The sequence below is a fragment of the Zingiber officinale genome, chromosome 8A, assembly GCF_018446385.1.
Source record: "Zingiber officinale cultivar Zhangliang chromosome 8A, Zo_v1.1, whole genome shotgun sequence".
NCBI classification, from domain to species: Eukaryota; Viridiplantae; Streptophyta; class Magnoliopsida; order Zingiberales; family Zingiberaceae; genus Zingiber; species Zingiber officinale.
Genome location: NC_056000.1, coordinates 8,920,992 through 8,940,569, shown reverse-complemented (window position 1 = coordinate 8,940,569; position 19,578 = coordinate 8,920,992). Strand labels below are relative to the sequence as shown.

The 19,578-nt window shown below is 34.2% G+C and overlaps 2 protein-coding genes across 6 annotated transcripts; both read right to left on the bottom strand.

The window, feature by feature from the left end:
* Positions 1–751: 751 nt before the first annotated feature.
* On the bottom strand, positions 752–7,451 carry LOC122012283 (translocon-associated protein subunit alpha-like). The gene is made up of 8 exons (XM_042568768.1): positions 7,307–7,451; positions 6,401–6,562; positions 6,246–6,296; positions 5,403–5,491; positions 3,997–4,074; positions 3,346–3,549; positions 1,728–1,799; positions 752–1,127 (listed from the first exon to the last, which is right to left on the bottom strand). The coding sequence occupies exons 1-8, from the start codon at positions 7,374–7,376 to the stop codon at positions 1,077–1,079; spliced, it is 777 nt and encodes a 258-aa protein (XP_042424702.1). The 5' UTR covers positions 7,377–7,451; the 3' UTR covers positions 752–1,076.
* Positions 7,452–11,974: 4,523 nt separating this feature from the next.
* On the bottom strand, positions 11,975–17,835 carry LOC122012281. 5 transcript variants are annotated; one of them, XM_042568766.1, is made up of 13 exons: positions 17,585–17,835; positions 16,550–16,712; positions 16,041–16,279; positions 15,908–15,965; positions 14,877–15,004; positions 14,632–14,782; positions 14,114–14,396; positions 13,971–14,011; positions 13,727–13,833; positions 13,202–13,522; positions 12,941–13,135; positions 12,641–12,785; positions 11,975–12,542 (listed from the first exon to the last, which is right to left on the bottom strand). In XM_042568766.1, exons 2-13 carry the CDS (start codon positions 16,665–16,667, stop codon positions 12,484–12,486), a joined length of 1,845 nt encoding a protein of 614 aa, XP_042424700.1. In that variant the 5' UTR covers positions 16,668–16,712; positions 17,585–17,835; the 3' UTR covers positions 11,975–12,483. The 5 variants fall into 5 exon arrangements, with proteins under 5 accessions (XP_042424700.1, XP_042424697.1, XP_042424698.1 ...); XM_042568763.1 differs by having other exon boundaries at positions 11,975–12,785; XM_042568764.1 differs by having other exon boundaries at positions 11,975–12,785; positions 17,468–17,599.
* Positions 17,836–19,578: the final 1,743 nt, after the last annotated feature.

Sequence of the window (19,578 nt, the reverse complement as noted above, 5' to 3'; positions counted from 1 at the left end):
TAAGGATATTTTAGAGAAAAAAATTATTAAAATAAGATCTTTTTAAAAAAAACAGGATCTTACTTATAAGCTCCAAAACAGCTTATTTTGACAGCTTATAAGCTGTTCGAAAAAAATTTTACCAAACAAATTTAAAGAGCTTATAAGCTCTCTAAAACAACTTATAAGCTCAGCCAAACACCCTCTTAATACAAATAATTTAAAAACGAGTATAATTCCGATTAAATTCAACACTTTAAACTAAAATCGAATATATTTTTTATTAAATTAAACATAATTTTTTTCTATTTAATATAATATATCTTTAATTCAACATCATTTAAAAAAAATCTATTATATTTTAATTGTGCTCAATTTAATAAAAAATATATTAAATTTTAATTTAATGTACTGAATTTAAAAAAAATTATAATTTTTTTTTTAGACTTTTTATACTTAAAAATATCAAATATAATTAGATGGATATATTTGATTAGAAAGTGAAAAAAAAAATTCAATGAGACTACGTACAAAATAATGTTTACCCATGGAGATGGTATGTAAATTTTTTCTTATTTTATTTTATTTTATTTTTTTTAAAAAAAAAAGAGATTGGGAAAATCATAGAGATAGAGTAAGTATACCAAAGTTGATTGAAAGAGGAGAACTTTAGAAAACTCACGAGAGTACGTCTTTTGATAACATGGGAATTTTAATCAGGGGCATAATTTTCACATGAACCAATCTATGGGAAAATTTATCAACAACCACATAGTGAACCCTCCTGCGATAAATATACAGCCGCAGGAGATATCATCGAATTGGGCAAGAACGGGAAGATGACAAGAGTCGCCACAGATCTTGAAGAAAACCCTAATGCAGTTAACTCAGAACCAAAAAGTCTATCTAGCCGTCACAACAAAATTCGGGTTTCTAAATTAAACAGTTTGTTTAGAAACCGAAGATTTAAACTTAATATCTGAAGTAAAAGAGAAAACCTGCTGATAAACTACTATTGAAAACTTTCTGGAACCGCCTCATTCTACCATTATTTGAGCTTGAACAACATGTCTGCTGAACCATTTGGACACTGCAGTTTACTTTTTTTTCTGTGGCTTGCTCGACAATGATTGAGCATAAGCAGTTCCCTGAGAAACGAAATGCACGTCAGCATTAGGAGATGAATGAAATGAGGTGAAGTCCACTTGGGTATATTTTCTTCTTAACCATGTTCACCAAGAGGCACCTAAGTGTTTTCCCCCCCCTAACTTCAAACAAAACAATTTTTCCAAAGAATATATAATAGAGACTCGAAATCAACTCAAATTTCAAAAGGAAGAAATTTGGAGTACCAGAGATCAAAAATAAAAGTTAGATCAATTTAGAGTCCAATTTCTATTTTTTAAAAAAGGAAGTGAACTAGTTCTTTCAGTTCCAACTTGGATGAACTCATACTTAAAGCTTAGCTTCTCAATATTTCTAACAACTTCTAAATACAATTTGATTCAATTTAGAGTAGATTTTTACCTTCAATTTTCAATTGCCATTTTAGTATATCAGTATAGCTCTTTTAAAATTAGTAAACGAACAAGGAATGCTCTTGATATCTAACTACCAAAAAAGCATCTTCTTGATCATACAGAAAAAACTCTCCCACTCTAAATCTTGACCAATGAAACCCAAAATAAAGCTCAGGGGAAATACAAATGCAGTTAGTCAACTGGCCCAACTTTCTTACAATACAGTACCTGTAACCACTCGTCCATATCAGCGTCAGTGGTTTTAGTACCAACTTCTACTTTCTGAGATCTTTTTGTTTTCTGGGGAGGAAAAACACAGGAATTGAGAATGAGAACCTCAAGGAAAACAATCGTACAAAGAGGAAATGAGGAAGAAGCTCTGAAGGAGCACAAAGTTTGCAAACTATTTAAAAAAAAAGGGGGCAAACTAATAATATGCAGCAGCATGTGCTCAACACTAGACAATTTCCAAAAATAAAAATGACTTAGTTTGGTTTAAGAGTAAGTTAGATCAGCCACTAATAAAGATGTCAAAGGGCCAATCCAGCCCAGCCCATTGCAGACCATGAAGAACTGTTTCATGCTCGAAATGGCCCAAATTACCTAAGGGGCCGACCTAACATGAGTCTGGGACCTTAAGTCTGCCCAGACCCACTGAGCCTGTTTCTTATGTTAATATTTAAAATTGTTAACAGTATTTGAATTTGATAAAATAAATCTAACTGATTCAAAAAAGTAAGAATGATTATTAAACCATGGTAAGTTTATCAAATATTAAAAAAATAAAATGTTAGCCAAACTAAGCTTGTAAGTTTTGACAGGCTCAATCCAGTGCCAAGCTCGGTGGGAATGTATAACCCAAAATTGATTAAACCAAGCCAACCAAAAAAAAAAAAAGACAGCCAGTGCACAAAGTTCCCGCTAATGCGGGGTCACAAAGAGTTTAAACTTGCTTTGCAAGAGATTGTTTCTAAGACTCAAACTCATGGCAGCAACTTCTGTTGCGCCAAGGCTCCCCTTAAAACCAAGTCAACCCAAACCCAAAAAACAAAGGTTCGGTTTAGTTTGAAAATTAGCTAAAACCATCACTTTTAGTTTGATTTTGTTGACTTCTATAAATCATTAAAACTGAACTAAACCATTAAGATTTTAAATATGTGTGTTATAGACAAATTAATGTCAATTATTGTAAGTTTTTATCATCATTGTCCTTTAATGTTTCCTGATCTATATAAGCATAAAATTATAATAATTTTTATTATTTATATTAATAGGATAGTTGTTTATTGGTCATGGGTTAATTTGTATTTATTTTTTAATTGACAAATTTCAATTTGGTTTTCATTTTTTTAAACAAAATCAATAAAGTAATACCCTAAACGGCCATGCCTAGCACAGTTCATGCTGTACCAAGTTAGGCTATGGATGATGTAACTCTTTTGACACCTCTAGCTACAACCAAGGCCCGGGGCATGCTTGATCAAGCTACTAGCAGAAGACCTTTTTGACACCTCTAGCCACTAACATAGAAAGTTAAACTATAGGAAGTGATTGTTCAAGTTTATATGATTAAGAGTTCAAACTCTTGGTAACAACCATAAAAATTAAAAGGTAAGACAAAATTCTTGGTGACTAAATTTAATCCTCCCTTTTTCTAGTAATTAAGAATAGGAAGGAAAATGTAGAGGAATCTTTGCAACAGCCTCAAACAAACACTCCAGGAAGAAAAGACTCTGAAAGATAACATAATCCTGCATCTAGAATAATACACGAGACGAATCTATGCTGTGTGGATGCACCCAAAGAGCATACACCATCAATAAATAAGAAATTAGTTAAAAGGTACCTTTGAGAATTGTCGAATTTGACCATATGCCCACAACCCTAGAAGTCCAATGAGAGCAAGACCAAGGGTCACAAGAAATATTGACTCAACACTTAGAAAACCACCGGCCTCAGCTACTTCAATGGTACCGTTATAGAAAATATTCTGATATGCCTGTTGTTCAATCTCATAGACTACCGAACCAACTAAATCAAAAGAGCCAGGCTGCAACAATAACAAATAATGCCGATTATCAATATCAATAAATAAACTAAGATGCATGGCACAACATCAACAAACTGTGCTAGTTTCAACTAACTTGGGGTTAACTATATGGATCCTAAAACAATTTGCAAGTCTATACCACTAATAGTATCCATACCTCTTAAATTCCTTTTATTATTTCTTTGATGATACTGTCTAAAGAAAAATCCCATTTGGACTAAGAGCATGTGATGATAACAAAAGATTTGGGAGAAGCTCCCCTCTGTTTCCACCCTCATTTTTTTTCTCCATATTTCTAGTAATTAGTAATACTTATTTTCAACATATGTGTGCACACAACATTAAGAGAAACGATCATTTATATAAGAATAATATAGGTGTAGTGGCAATTGCATCTGAAAGAACTTGTTATGATGAAGAATTTTACAGTCATAAGAGCAGCACCACCTGCAAAAACTTGCTGACAGCGAATAAATAGGGGAAGGTAGCTTGAGCTGAAACTGGCACTGATGCATTATAAAATTCCTGCAGGAGCAATTCTGGCAAAATTCAATATCATTTGTGCAAAATTGAATGACGCACAGGGACTACGTGTACATGTTTCATTTCATAATTGGGATACCAGCAAGATTTATATTTGAAGAAATAAATGATGGATCAAATGGAGAAAGAGAACTTTAAAAATCAACAGCATGATTGCCTAAACAGAATCCACAATAGAAAGGACCCACTCATCAGTTACCCACAATGACCCAATTAGATATCCATGCACAACCATCAAAGCAGTTGATAGCATCACCAAGCAGATAATTTCTTGAACCACCAAAAGTACAGGTCTAAATTCAACCAACACAAATGAGTTATGATGATTGACATGTTAATCATACATATTGTGTGATAAGATATAGAAGCTACAGAAATAGTTAAATAATTGATTTATCTAGATTACTAATTGTGCATGTGAGCTGCCAGGGCAGAGAAAGGTAAGCAAACAGATACTTATGCAAGCCTCAAAATAGTTTCCCACGATTCAGATCTGATTCGGCTAATTAAAAAATTATCTTGATTATGATACTTCAGTCCTTGTAAGAATTAGCATAAAAATAAACATATGGATACCACAATTGACATGTACTTTGAAATCACCATGACCTCAAATTGCTTAGGATCGGGATGTATAGTAGAAAAATCTGAAGCAAATTGTAATGAGCCAAAAATATAGAACATGATAATAACTAAGTAAAAAAAAAGGAAATTGAATGATATATCATCAGATACAATATTGTCAACTTCATCTAGCCACTACTATGGATTGCAATATTCCAGCTACGGCGTATTGGTTTGGATTTTTCCTCCAAATGGGACTTACAACTAAGGGATGCTGGACTTCTGGGCCGCCCACCGCAAGTGCTTCCCGAATTACACTAGTGGCCAGTGGAAATTTTCCATGGGGCCAAACCGGTCATTCCAGGCTCGACGTTACCCAGCCTGGTTAATCATCTTTTTTTTTTTTTTACTATGGATTGCAATATACTGTAAGCATCTTCCAGTAAAATATGGATACTAACTACCGACAAACAATAATAGCGAATTGAAAAAGTAGTCAATCTATTTGAAAGTCTAGATATAGTGATCCATCTTCTATTCCAAGCATGTTCCCTTATGGTCAGCATAGCAGGATATAGAAATCTGTCGAGGAATTTGAGTAAAATGTACATACAAGGTTAATATGAAAGCCAGAAATTAGGGGAGTTAGTAAAACATTTAGTGAATAACCAAAGGATTACAAGTAACTGCCCAAAAGAAAGCACCAAAATAACAAACAAGATCAGGCCCTATACACTAATACCAACCTGCAGAGTTAGATTCTGCACAAACATATGGTGATCAAATGGAAGATGAAGGCTAGCATGCACAGCAATCACATTTAAAATTGATTCGCCTGCGATTGCCGAAATGATAAGATATCATCCATTTAGATAACAGAAGACAATCTACAGGAAAAAAAAATGCATGGAACCTCCATGCTTAGCAAGAAGCTAGCACCAAAACAAAGTATGAGCCTATGAGGATTAATATAGAGGGATACATTGGAAGCACAAAGATTGTAACAACTAAAAAAAAAATTACAGCACCAATAATGCATTCAAACAACACCCTATAAACATTCAGCTTTCTGGCCAATAGTCAGAGAAGTAAATGTAAGTGAAGATAATTATGGCTGACCAACATAGGGCAATTGTTTGTATAAAGAGTTAATAACAATCACAGAGGGGGGCAACGTGTCAGGAAAGAAAGATTAGAGTTTTACAAAAAAAAAAAACAATATAATATTCAATATATATATCTAGGAATCTAGCAAAGAGAATCATTCCACCGCAAAGAAACAACTTAGCATCATCAAAGATTCAGCCTCCGGTATTCCCTAATCCAGAAGATACAAGCACTATTTTACAGAAAATGAAAAGAAGTAATAATTCTCTAATTTTCTAGTTCATTGAGTTATGTCAGTAAAACTAACTTTAAAAGGAAAGTACAATGCATAAGGTTGGTCACAGAAACTTGCATGTGCCATAGAGAATGTCAGGAGGTGGAATTTTATACAAGCTATTCTGAATTATGTAAAATAAAAATCAAAATATAAGATCCACATGATCGAACAGATAATCTAGTACTAAAAGGAAGTAAGCACTAACCCTCATTATGTAAGCCAACTAGTAGCTCAGTTTCTTCTCCTGCTAGTACTACTGCATGGATAGATAGCTGTATAAGAATAGTGCATGTGCCTCCTGTAAAAGCTACAAAAGCTCTATTTGAATTGATGGGTTTGCTCTGTAGAAATTGTACTTACATCTAGCAGCATTCTTTGGAAATACACAAACAGTATGGACTCCAGAAGCTGGACCCAGCACCACATCACTGAATACTTGTGTATCATCACCAGCTATACCGCCATCACTTCCTTCAGCTACTTTGGTTGAGGCAGCATCCTCATCTGATTGGCATCTAACAACTGCCGGGACTTAAAGTCAATAGATAGTGGTCAAAACAATGGTTGCTCTTTATGACTTTCTTATTAGTTGCTTTAGCCTTGAAGAGCAACCAAAAAGTTGCTAAAAAATACAATAAGCTGGCAAGATGTAAGTCATTATTAAAAACGGGGAATAATTTGTCAAATAATCGCAACATAAAATGTATCATCCACTGCTGAATAATATCTAAAAAAAGTACATAGACACTGTGGCTTGGTGGCTAACCTTGGGCAGCAGAGAAGACAACAATTTCTAAAATTGACCGAGAAATTATTAGTACTATAATTTCTATTTATTGAGAAAGAGAGAAAACGAGTCGCACAAGGTACAGCAGATATTACTCGCATGTGGTTTTTAACGTTCGTCTGACGAATGATAAACACCATTAACTAGCTACCATCCTAATCTACTTACTAATATATATACATCATTATGTCGTTTATCACGCAGTTTAGTAATTATAATACTATTGTATCTAAATCTACGTCGATCCTCTATGTAGATAAATAAAAATCAACTTTTTACGAAGGCCTAGAAGATCCAATTATCAAGGAGAACAAATGAATTAGGGACTAAAGAATGCTGAAATATTTTTCGATAACCGTGCACGCATGGAAGAACTGCATCAAGAAGAAGCCGCAGTTGGCAGAACAGCTTCCGCAAATTCATTAGTTATATATAATCGGACATGACGGGTCGCAGAACGCGGACATCGAGAAGCAAACCTTGGAGGAACGGCGACGATAGTACGAGGAGGAGCGCCAGTAGAAGAAGCGGCCAAACCCTAATCGCCATGGAGGACGGAGCGAACGAGGGTACCCGGAGGTATCAGTTGTGAGAAGGTGTCTTAGCAGGGCGGCGACTTAAACGAGTAGAATTAAGACAATTTTGCGGTTGTGACGGGGTCGAAGGGATCCTCTCCAAGATTGTAAACATGCAATTACACCACCCCATCTGGTTCAATGAGATGTCCCCATCTACGCCGTCCATAGCTCCCTGATTTGTAATTTGAGGTTAAATCCAGTTTACGGTTCATCTACCATTTATCTTTAATCACATGATTTACCTGGGGCGGACTGTCAGGGCGCTGGGAGAAAAAGTACTCGACTTTTGCCATTTAGCTTGCAGTCTGGTACGAAGACTGGACTACTTCGTGAGCGTGAATCACGGACGCAGTGAGACGCCCTATTGCCAGTGTAACACGCAATTTGTTCCACGGAAGAATGGTTATCAACAAAACTGATAACAGCAGCCAAATGGCAGAGTTGTACTAATAGTTGTCAGGATAAAAACCGAAATAAAGGAGTCTTAGACTTTTAATTATTTTAAATAATTTTAATAAAATTTAAAAATCTAAGTGTGTTTAATTTAGATTTTTATAAATTTTATAGATATCTAATAATTAAATTTTTATAAAAATTTTTAAAAAATAATGTGGTATTCAAACTTGACTTTTTAAAATTTTTTGATATTCAAAGTTTTAATAAATTTTTATGGATTTTTTAGAATTCTTTGAACATAAATTTTAACTAATAAGAACTATCCAAAATACTTAGTACAATTTTAAAAATAAAATAAAAAATCTCTTCCTCACCTTTGATATTTCTACATATTTTCAATCACCTTAATTTTTTTTACGAATAAGTCCTTTCTCTTCTTGCTCCTCTATTTTTATTATTTTTTTTTATCTTAAAATCCTTGACCTTGTTCAATCTCTCAGTAGCCTGCATTAACCTCTCAGCATGCATTTCATGTGAAGCTGAGAGTCCTCTGAAACGTCGTTCTCTGACATTATAGTGGCAAAAGAATGGATCGGAACAGTTGGAACGGAATGACAGCCGCTTGCAGTTTTTTCTCCAGTTGCGGCTCATGACGGTAGGTGACCGGTAGAGATTTTTTCTCCGATTGCTCGTGATGAAAAACAATGAAGAGTATCATCTAGTGAAGCCTGCGGTGCGCCGAAAAAGAGGAAAACAAACAAAAAAATTATTTGAGGCGGTTGATAATGCTTCCATCGGTTACTTGCGAGTAGGTCGAAGTCAAAGTCGATTTGGACTATGACTCTGTGAATATAGGGAAGAGAAACTTGAGATATTAGATTTTAATATAAAATGTATATTAATAAATTAAATTAATTCTCAACTTAATTAATAGATAATTTAATAAAGTCAAATGAAATTACACCGTAAAAATATTCTATAAAATTTATTAAATTAAAAAAAATCCTAAATAAATTTATATATTTTTATTTATTTATTTTAATAATATTATTACTAATCAAATTAATAATAATATTATTAATTTTATTACTAAATAAATTTATCAATTCAACATTTTATTAAAAGTTTGATCAAATAAAAGGGTTATTCAATATTTCATGATAATTTAGATCAAAATTATAAATAAAAATATTTAAAATTATTATAATATTATTATATTTAAAATTATTATAATATTATTATATTTAAAATTATATTATTAATTTTTTTTAATTATAAAGTGAGACGTTATCCTCTTTTGTTTTTAATCAAAATAAGATAAAAGTATAAAAAAAATTTGTATAGACAAGTATACTATTTATTATTTTATTAAAAAAATAAATTTAATTAGATATTTTAAATTTAATTAAGAAGAGTATCAAAATAGACAAGTATACAATGAAGAGTATCATCTAGTGAAGCCTGCGGTGCGCCGAAAAAGAGGAAAACAAACAAAAAAATTATTTGAGGCGGTTGATAATGCTTCCATCGGTTACTTGCGAGTAGGTCGAAGTCAAAGTCGATTTGGACTATGACTCTGTGAATATAGGGAAGAGAAACTTGAGATATTAGATTTTAATATAAAATATATATTAATAAATTAAATTAATTCTCAATTTAATTAATAGATAATTTAATAAAGTCAAATGAAATTACACCGTAAAAATATTCTATAAAATTTATTAAATTAAAAAAAATCCTAAATAAATTTATATATTTTTATTTATTTATTTTAATAATATTATTACTAATCAAATTAATAATAATATTATTAATTTTATTACTAAATAAATTTATCAATTCAACATTTTATTAAAAGTTTGACCAAATAAAAGGGTTATTCAATATTTCATGATAATTTAGATCAAAATTATAAATAAAAATATTTAAAATTATTATAATATTATTATATTTAAAATTATTATAATATTATTATATTTAAAATTAAATTATTAATTTTTTTTAATTATAAAGTGAGACGCTATCCTCTTTTGTTTTTAATCAAAATAAGATAAAAGTATAAAAAAAAATTTGTATAGACAAGTATACTATTTATTATTTTATTAAAAAAATAAATTTAATTAGATATTTTAAATTTTGTTCGAAAAAAACAAAACATATAGAACTCTAAGAAATCCACCCCTTTAATTTACAGGTGTATTTAAGATTGAATGACTTTTATTGATTTTTTTAAATGATAATTTTTTTTGGAGTTGATAGATTTTTACTGACTTTTATATAATCTCATATAGTTATGAAAAGAATTTTATAGAGTTCTATAGATTTTTTTGCAAGATTTTTACAAACATTTATAAATTTCACGGAAACTTGTGGATTTAAGGAGGTGTATTTAATCTTGGAAAAGCATATGCGGTTATGGTCTCGCACAATATTTATTTTTAAACAAAACTTAAAATATCTAATTAAATTTATTTTTTTAATAAAATAATAAATAGCATACTTGTCCATAAACAACTTTTTATACTTTTATTTGTTTTTGGCTAAAAACAAAGAGAAGATAACGTCTTACTTAGATAAAAAACTTTATTAAAATAATTTTAAGTCCAACAATATTATAATAATTTTAATATTTTTTTTATAAATTTGATCCAAATTAACTTGAAATGTTGGTCAACCCTTTAATTTAGTCAAACTTTTAATAAAATGTTAAATTGATAAATTTGATTAGTAATAATATTATTAAAACAAATAAATATAAATATATAAAATTTATTTAGGAATTTTTAAAATTTAATAAATTTTATAGAATATTTTTAGGTCCAATTTTATTAGACTTTATTAAATTAGCTATTAATTAAGTTTAAAATTTATTTGATTTATTAATATATATTTTATATTAAAATCTACTGTCTCAAGTTTCTCTTCCGCACAGCGCCGTTGTTCAAATCAACTTCGACTTTGACCTACGTGCAAATAGTCGACAAAAGCATCACTGACTGCCTTAAACAATTTTCTATTGGTTTTCCTCTTTTCTGGTGCACCGCAAGCTTCACCGGATGACACTCATTGTTTTCCATCACAAGCAACTGAAGAAAAAATCTCCGCGCCTGCCGCCATGAGTCACTGCTGGAGAAAAGGCTGCAAGCGGCTGCTGTTCCGTTCCAGCCGTTCCGATCCATTCTTTTGCAGTTATAACATCAGAGAACGACATTTCATAAGACTCTCAGCTTCATATGAAATGCATGCTGAGACGTTGATGCACGCCGCCAAGAGGTTAAACAAGGATAAGACCTTTAAGATCAAATAAATAATCAAAATCGAAGAGCAGGAAGAGAAAGAACTTATTTGTAAAAAATTAAAGTGATTTGAAGTCTATAAAAATTTCAAAGATAGGAGAAGACTTTTTATTTTATTTTTAAAATTGTACTGAATGTTTTGAAGAGCTTTTATTAATTAAAATTTATATCCAAAGATTTTCAAAAGAATCTATGGAAATCTATTTAAACTTTAAATACCAAAATAATTTTATAGATTTTTAAAAAGTTTAAGTTTAAATACCACATTTCCATTCTAATTTCTAATTATATAATTATATGACATGTCAACTATTAAACAATTTATTAGAAATGCAAGACAGTCAATCAGCTAATAAGAAATGTTACGAAATCTCTCGCTCTTAGAGAATGTCCTCAGCGTCGAGGAGCATGTACTAGGGTGTATGTGCATCTTGTTCAGATCACGAGTTCGAACAAATAAAAATGAGAAAATTTTCCCAATATTACTGAACGACACCAATGAATAGAGTAAATGGAAAAGATTTTTCATATATCTATAAAAATCTAATTTCGATACCACCATATTTCTATAAAGTTTATAAAAGTCTAGATTGAATACACCTAGATTTTAAAATTCATAAAAGTCATTCAAAGTAATTAAAAGTCCAATATTAAATACACCCCCTTAGACACCACCTTTCCCAAAATTTAATACACCCCTTAAATTCACAAGTTTTCATAAAATTTATAAATATTTATAAAAATCTTGCAAAAAAGTTATAAAACTTCATCAAATTTTTTTCATAACTATATAAGATTCTATGAAAGTCAATAAAAATCTACTAACTCCGTAAAAATTTATCATTAAAAAAATAATAAAAATCATTTAATCTCTTAATTGAATATATCCCAAAAACTCTTACTATTGTAACTATCATTGCATTACCCATAGATGTCGCTACAAATATCACAACTTTTTAACATATTTACCAAATATCTGATTTAATTAGACTTGAGCATCACTGCACCATATTACTAGCCCACGTCACGAAGTGCAGCGAAACACACAAATCTAACTAAATTGGAGTGCCAAGCACTGAACACAGGGCTCTTCCTTCTTTTACCAATGCAAAAGAAAACCAGATCATCAGGACGAGTTCGCTTCCTATATGCTTCGCCAAGTATATAGACAGAGGTGTCGGAAATGTCATCCTAGTGGATAAATTTGTCATCGAGAGTGCTTGTAAACCGCAGCTAGGCCGCCCTCGAAAGAACAAGATAAGTGGATATGTCATCCTATTGGATAAATTTGTCACCAAGAGAGTGTCTATCACGAGAGCCACTCATAACAGGGTCCCCAATTGTCGGTTCTTGTGAGGCTTTACATTTGCAGATGATGAGGAAGCATTAGCAATAAGCTGACGATGTTGACGAAGGAAAGTTGGGTGATAAGATTCGCCTTGCATCTGTACAGAAAGGGGAGGAGAGAGAATTGAAGTCCGAGCACTTTGGACAAGAGAAGCAGAAGAGTCGTGTGGCCGCTCATTCGGTGGCACACCGATACCTGCAGGGGGTCGGTAGTTAGCATAATGAGCCTGCCATAGCAGTTGCAGCTGATACTGCTGTTGAAGCTGTATATTGCTGATGGCGCTATCCATCTGGGGTCTATAGAATTGATTTCCCATAAAATGTGGTGCCTGTAGTTGCACCTGTATACACAAAAAGAAAAGAAAAAGCAATTTGAGTTCCAGGAAGCCTCAACCGGAATTCCAAACAGAGTATGAAAAGCTTATTGATTAATGATCCAGTCACAGAGGAAGAAGGAATGTTAAATGTCTTCATAGAAAAATGATTATTTGTCTACCTGTTGAGTCGCCACAGGAAGTAGCTTTTCTGAATAAGGTAGGGCATATGGATAACTATGGAAAGGAAAAGGCATAAGGGAATGTTGAGGAACATGGGTATGCAAATTGGGAGAATGAAGCTGCCCAGTAAACTTCGCTCCGTCTGCAGTATGGACACTATCACCTCCGGATGACAACGAAAGAAAGTCACAGACCTGGAAAAGAAAGATGAAATCTATTAGGGACATGTGAAATCAAAAACAATGACAACAAGAAATTACCGGTTTTTGCTTGGCATCCAGTAAACCAGAATATTGCTGGGCTTGCATCTGTCTACTATAACATAAAATTCCATTTCTTCCTTCGTGCTTATTCCTCTCCACTAGAGAAATAGCAGCAGAAGCCATTCCACTCGATCCACTTTGTGACCCAGCTCTCTCATTGTTTGCTAGTGCACATGATTTTCTCTCCCCCTGCTTAGATTCATCACACACTGAGGAAAGTCTGCATTGTCTCTCTTTATCCTGATAGCTTTTGATATTATGTCCGATGAATACATGGATGGCGCACTTCTTCCATGTTGGGATTGCACCAAGAGGAACCTGTAAGCAACACAACATAACTACTACTAGAAACAATTGTAGGCTTATACAATCCGAAAGTAAAAAAAATTATTTGGTGGGACCAAAGTAAGAACACTACAAAAAGTTACAAGCAACATGAACAAGAAGTAATTATTTGGAGGAAGTTTCACACACAGATGAATCTATAAATAAATGGTCTTTCTATTTTTCATGCATTATTACCTTCTCAGTTGGAAGATCAATTACTTTGGAAGAAAGTCCAGTGATATTATTCCGAGGACGAGACCAAACTGTAGAACTGCTTGATTTCTGGATTTGTGATGGAGTTCCTGCTAAGTGCATTAGGAAGTAATTATTAATTGAATTATTGATTAGGTTAATTAAAACTAAACTATCTAAATTATTCATATTATAATGTTTTGGGGAATCAATTCATTTCCTATGTGAGGCACCAACTTTACATTACCTTCATTGTTACACTCAACTTGCTCAGCTGGTTGTATCACTCTTTCATGAAAATGAAGAAGAAAAAAAAGTGAACAGAATATAATAATATGTTGTTAACCAAACAATGTTGAAAAGACCACAGCTCAGATGGAAAAAACCAACCTATTTCCAGTACAGCAACGATGCAGCACTCCTGGACGTCTGGAAATACTCATACAAGTTATGGAAGGAGCATTCTCTGGGTGTTCAGTTTCAATCAAAGTTAGTTCTGGAGTTCTATTCAAATTAGAATCAGCAGTTTTTTTCTGGCAAACTGCCGTAGACTGCTCAGAAGGAGCATGCACTTCAATTTTTTCATCTTCTAATGGCTTCACCAAGCAAGAAGAGGTATTCTTACTTTCATCAGCCAGGGCTTGTTGCAAAAGATTTTTATCCACTTTCGAACCTGTTAAATCAGATAAAATGCATAAATTTCAAAAACTGAAAAAAAAGGACAGCCCGGTGCACGAAGCTTCCGTCATGCGGGGTTCCGGGGAAGGATTCATTGTACGCAGCCTTACTCGGCTTTTTGCAAGAGACTGGTCATAAAACAACAACTTTACCATTGCGCCAAGGCTCCCCTTCAAATTCCAAAAACTGAAAATGACAAAAAAAAACAAAGTATATATAAAAGAATTCACCTTCTGAGCAACTAGCCAAGTAAATTTGGTGATTGTCCAATGCTTTTCTATCTTCCTTATCTGCAGTTTGTGCACCTATAGGTAGCATTTTGGATAATTCACACAAAGCCTCGATAACAACCTCTTCATCCTTTGTAAATGCTTCGAACAACTACTTAAAACAGCAAATGAGGATAAGATATACACCACCAGTTGTAAGTTTAAACAAAAAAATCATCCAAGGTAAATCACAAACAACAACTGACCTGATTTTGCTTGCATTTCCTTCCTCCGTTTCTTGGAAACCCAGGAAGTCTATTAAAAGTTTGACAGTGTTTCTTCTTTGCATTTGGTATTGCAAGAGATAAGGGTCCTCTGCTGCGTTTATTTATAGCTGAAGCAGAAAAGATCACCAAGATATAATTAAAGCATTAGTGCATAAAGATACAAGCTATATAACCTTGTAATGTTTGGTACCATTTTTACAAAAGGAAAAGCAACCTAGTAGAAATTGACATGTTCTAAAAATTATAAAAAGAAAGAATATCAAATGTCGTTAAAAAATTGTCCAAAAATGATGTTAAAATAATTTTTATATAATAACCAGTGATATGCATTAGAAGTGACAGACACCAAAATTAGAAAATGTTTGCAATCAAGCAACAAACATTCAAGTAAACCTTGGGATCCATAAAACTTATATAAGGATCTGGACCATTTCACAATGAGTTGGTCTCTGGCGGAACACTATGGAGCAGAATGTCCATGTTGAGTAGGAAGAGAGTATACCCATTAAACTTTGTGAAACCAAAATTTACTGTTATCATCTGCAGCAAGATAGCATTCCCACAATAGCATCTCTCCCAAAGGGGGCTCCCATGATGCGTCATTCACTCTCTGTCAATGTCAATGACAACGCAAAACCTGCAACCATCTTTGCCGAGGGTGCTATTCAATATGCTGTATATGGTTCTCCATGTCTTGTCACTTTGAGCAATGAGCATTCACCTGAACTGGGACAAATTAACTATCAACCTATGATAGCTTCTAAATATATCCATGTTTAGGTTACTTGGTGATCTCTCAATGAAATTGTTTTCCATGGTGCGGCCTAAACTTTTCTTTGTTCTTTTGGTCCTTAACTTTGAGTGTATCTGTCCCTCTTTTTCTATTGTTTCATCCCTCTGGATTCTGGAATCATATTTTTGATATGGTTGTGTACTGAATAATTTTCAAAATACTTTATATAAGGATGACTATTTTACACATTCTTCAAGGAAGAAAAATTAGTTCATACCTGATCTCAATTTCCTTGGAACAAGTGCAGGATCAACAGAATCACTCTCCTCAGCAACCTTTTGAAGCAAAACATCAGGTAAACAAACACAAAGTTAAACAGGCACAAAAAGAAAAGAAAAAAACAATCAAACCTTTCTCTGTAGCCGTTCTTTCTTTTGACTAGGAAGACTAGTGGCACATGTTGCACTAAACATTGGTTGGAATGAACCAAAATCCTCAGCTTCAGAGTCACTGCCACCTGCGTCGCCAGAAGCATCCTTATTGCTTGATCTCCATCTGGAAGCATTGATCTTAACCTTCTTCCGCCTAACCATTGCCACATTATCATTCACTCCATCTCCAAAACTACAATCGCCGTTATCATTAGAAACTGTGAAATACAAAAAAAAAAAAACGTCAATTAATCGAGCATCAAAGGTACGGATCATACTAATAAAGGAAGAGAAGAGCAAAGAAGAGGACGAAAGAGCAAACAATCAAGCACACACCATTAACCCACAGAGAAGCAGAACACCAAACAAAACCGTTCCTTGTTGTTATTAAAGTATTTAAATAATAGCAGCAAGGTCCCTCCCAAAGTAAATTTGATGAGGGACCGAGGGCAATCTGGGGAACTCCGAAGGGAAAGCGTACAAAGTACCGGTTGGAGAAGAGGAGCCCATTCGCTGCTGTCGCGTTGCGGGCGAGGATCGATTAGCCATTCTTCTGCCGCGCATCAAACCTCGCGATCCCTCTGCGTCCTTCTCTGATTCATCCATGATCAGACGGCTAGCTCTTCTGCACTGCAGTCTCCTCTCGCCACTCTGGAAAACCAAAGCCAAAGGCAAAGCCAGAGAGATTTTTAGCATCCTTATATCATTTCTAAATCATATCCGCTATAGATATGTCATCAAGAAACTAGAATGTCATATTAGAGAGAGAGAGAGAGATCTGGTGGGGTTAATAAAGGTAGAATGCTGCCTGTCAAAAGCTACTTTTTTTTTTTTCCTAATTTTGCGCCAAGGGAAAATGTTTTTATCTGAGATTATTATTCGCAGAGTTCGAATTAAGTGAGCAAACTAAAACCTAAAACGTGTAATATTTGAGAAATCTAAAATTAGGAAATAAGACCAAGAAGGAAGGGAAAGGGAGAACGGAGGTGAAGACAAAGGAACAAAGATAAGCAACAAGAGAGTTGGGGATATTAAAAGCAAGAAGGGAAAAAGGGGGGAAAGAGAGCTTCATCTTGGGAGCCCAAAGGAATCGGGTTCTCAGATAAAGCACCGAAAAAGAAGAGGAAAGGAAGAAATTTTGGATCCAGCATTTATGGGATCATTCAAAAAAAATACGAAGCAGGAAGATGAAAACAAAACAAACCAAAAACCACCGAACTCGGACCTAAACCTCGATCATTGTCTCCGTAGCCGTACGTCTGGGTCAGAAAAAAAAAACGAAGAGATCATTCGCAGAGCTCCTAACCAAGTTCCCCTCAAGATTGCTCAAACCAAAATCAACTCCACCACCGAAGAAAGAAACAATCAAAAAGAAGACAGATGGATATTAGAAAGAATAAGAAAACCTCGAACACGCCTATCGAGACTCATTCGTCAAGATTCAGTCTCTCCATCCTCTCCACGCAGCAAAACTGGGACAAAAGAGGTGGAGAAAACGCAAGAAAACTGAGAGAGGAGAGTACCGAACACGCTGTCTCGAATCCAACACCGACCACAGGAAACGAAGATTCTCGCTCGATTTCTCGATTCCGCTCTTCAATCTGATTCCATTGACATTTGAAACGCGCCGAGAAGCGACGCGAAGGGACAGAAAGATCGAAGCTTTTCCTCCCTCTTCACCAACATAAACAGCGGCCCGATGCTTCTCCAAACGGCCCCTCTCTGCCTTGTCTCTCTATCTGGCTCACTCTTGTTCACTTTATCCCCGTTTCCTATCCCACTTTCTCTCACATCATCCGCTTTAAAACGGAGCACGTATGTCGCCTTCCCTGATCCGACGGACGAGATTCAGCAAACGCCATCCGACCGGCGCCAACGCAATCCCACCTGTCCCTCCACGTCAGACGTGATCTACACTCCTCCGCAGAGCACGCACCACCCTTTATTGTTCGAGTGGGTCATGACTTATGAGGCATCTCAAATAGTCAAGGCATCATCGATTTTTTTTAATAATATCTAATATGTCATCTTAATATCACAGTCAAAATATGAAAGTCTATGCTCCTCTTCTTCGTAATAATAAAAAAAAACTTTATAGATCCTGTGTTATCAATTTTTTTTACATTATTAATAATTAATCTCACCCATGTTATTAATTTTGAGATGAAAAAAAATAAGTTTAGATTTTAACTACCATTTTTAAATTATAAATCACAAACCTTTTGTCTATACTAATTGGAGTTTTTTTCTTCTAACTTTTTCATTTCATAAATCTTTTTAAAAATTTCCTATTAAAAATAATTCATCTAAAATTATCAATTAAAATCTTGGTTCAGTAATCCATAATTCTTGAGTAATGATTCTGATCCTGTCCGAATCGCTGAATCAACGGACGTTGGGCACGTGGCGCTCTCCTAGTTGCTGACGCAGATCTTCGACCGGTCGTGCGAAGCTCCGGCGAACCTGCAAAGAAGTCGGGCCGGGAAGGGATTCCCGGCGACGACCCTCCGACGCTCAAATCAGGCAAGTGAACAACAAAGAGGTGACTTCGAATCTCTTAGAACGCGTACCTCCGGTGAAGTGTGAAGCTCCTTATATAGAGCTGTGAAGAGACTCAGACACACATACTGAGGTGAATACGTGTCCTCAGCCCATACCTCAGTAAGGGCTTGTCAGAAAGCTTACCTGACACCATACTGCTACAGTCCAAGCACGTCTTTGATGAGACAATGGAACCCTCTGTCGTAAGATTTGGAGTATGGCCTGGTCATAGAGTATGCCCGCTGTCAGAAGATGTTCCTTGTCCTTTTCTCTTCTTACTCCATGCCGGGCGTCCGATCGGTCGGCACTCACCTCACGTCCGGCCGGTCATATGTACTGGTCCACTTAGGAGATTCCCGGTAATGTGCTCTGTGGAGACTGTTTGCAGTATGCTACTTTATGCCTTCGGCCGAACGGGCTATCCGCTCGGCCATATGCCTCTGTTCAACTCGAGCGTCGGAATCCCTAGTCCCATCGGGTCGTCTTTGGTTCAGCTGGGACCCCGTTCAGCCGACCGGTCTCACCTTCTCCGGTCAGACGTCTGGTATTTTGACCTCCACGTGGCGTTGGCTCCCCAGAAAAGGGGTCCCCCGTTCTTACCACCGGATCAGATTCATTCTCAATATATAGGTAAAAAGGTTATGCAATCCAAAATTAAAAATTCTCATAAAAGTAGAGTTTTTTATTTAAATTATATTTTAAATTATAAAAATTAAATAAAAAAATATGTGATATTTTATTTAAAAAATAGAATTATATTCTTAAAAATATTATTGAGAGAGAGGGAAAAGGGTAAAGTTGAAAAAAATATAAAGTTTAAAAAGAAAAAAATAATATGTATTGTTAGTTTTGTAATCCAATAAAATATTAAATTAGATTATATATTAAAATTTTTAAATAAATAAGTTTTTGTTAAATTAGTTAGTTAAATTAAATAATATTATATTATATTTTATTTTTCATAATCTTAATTATA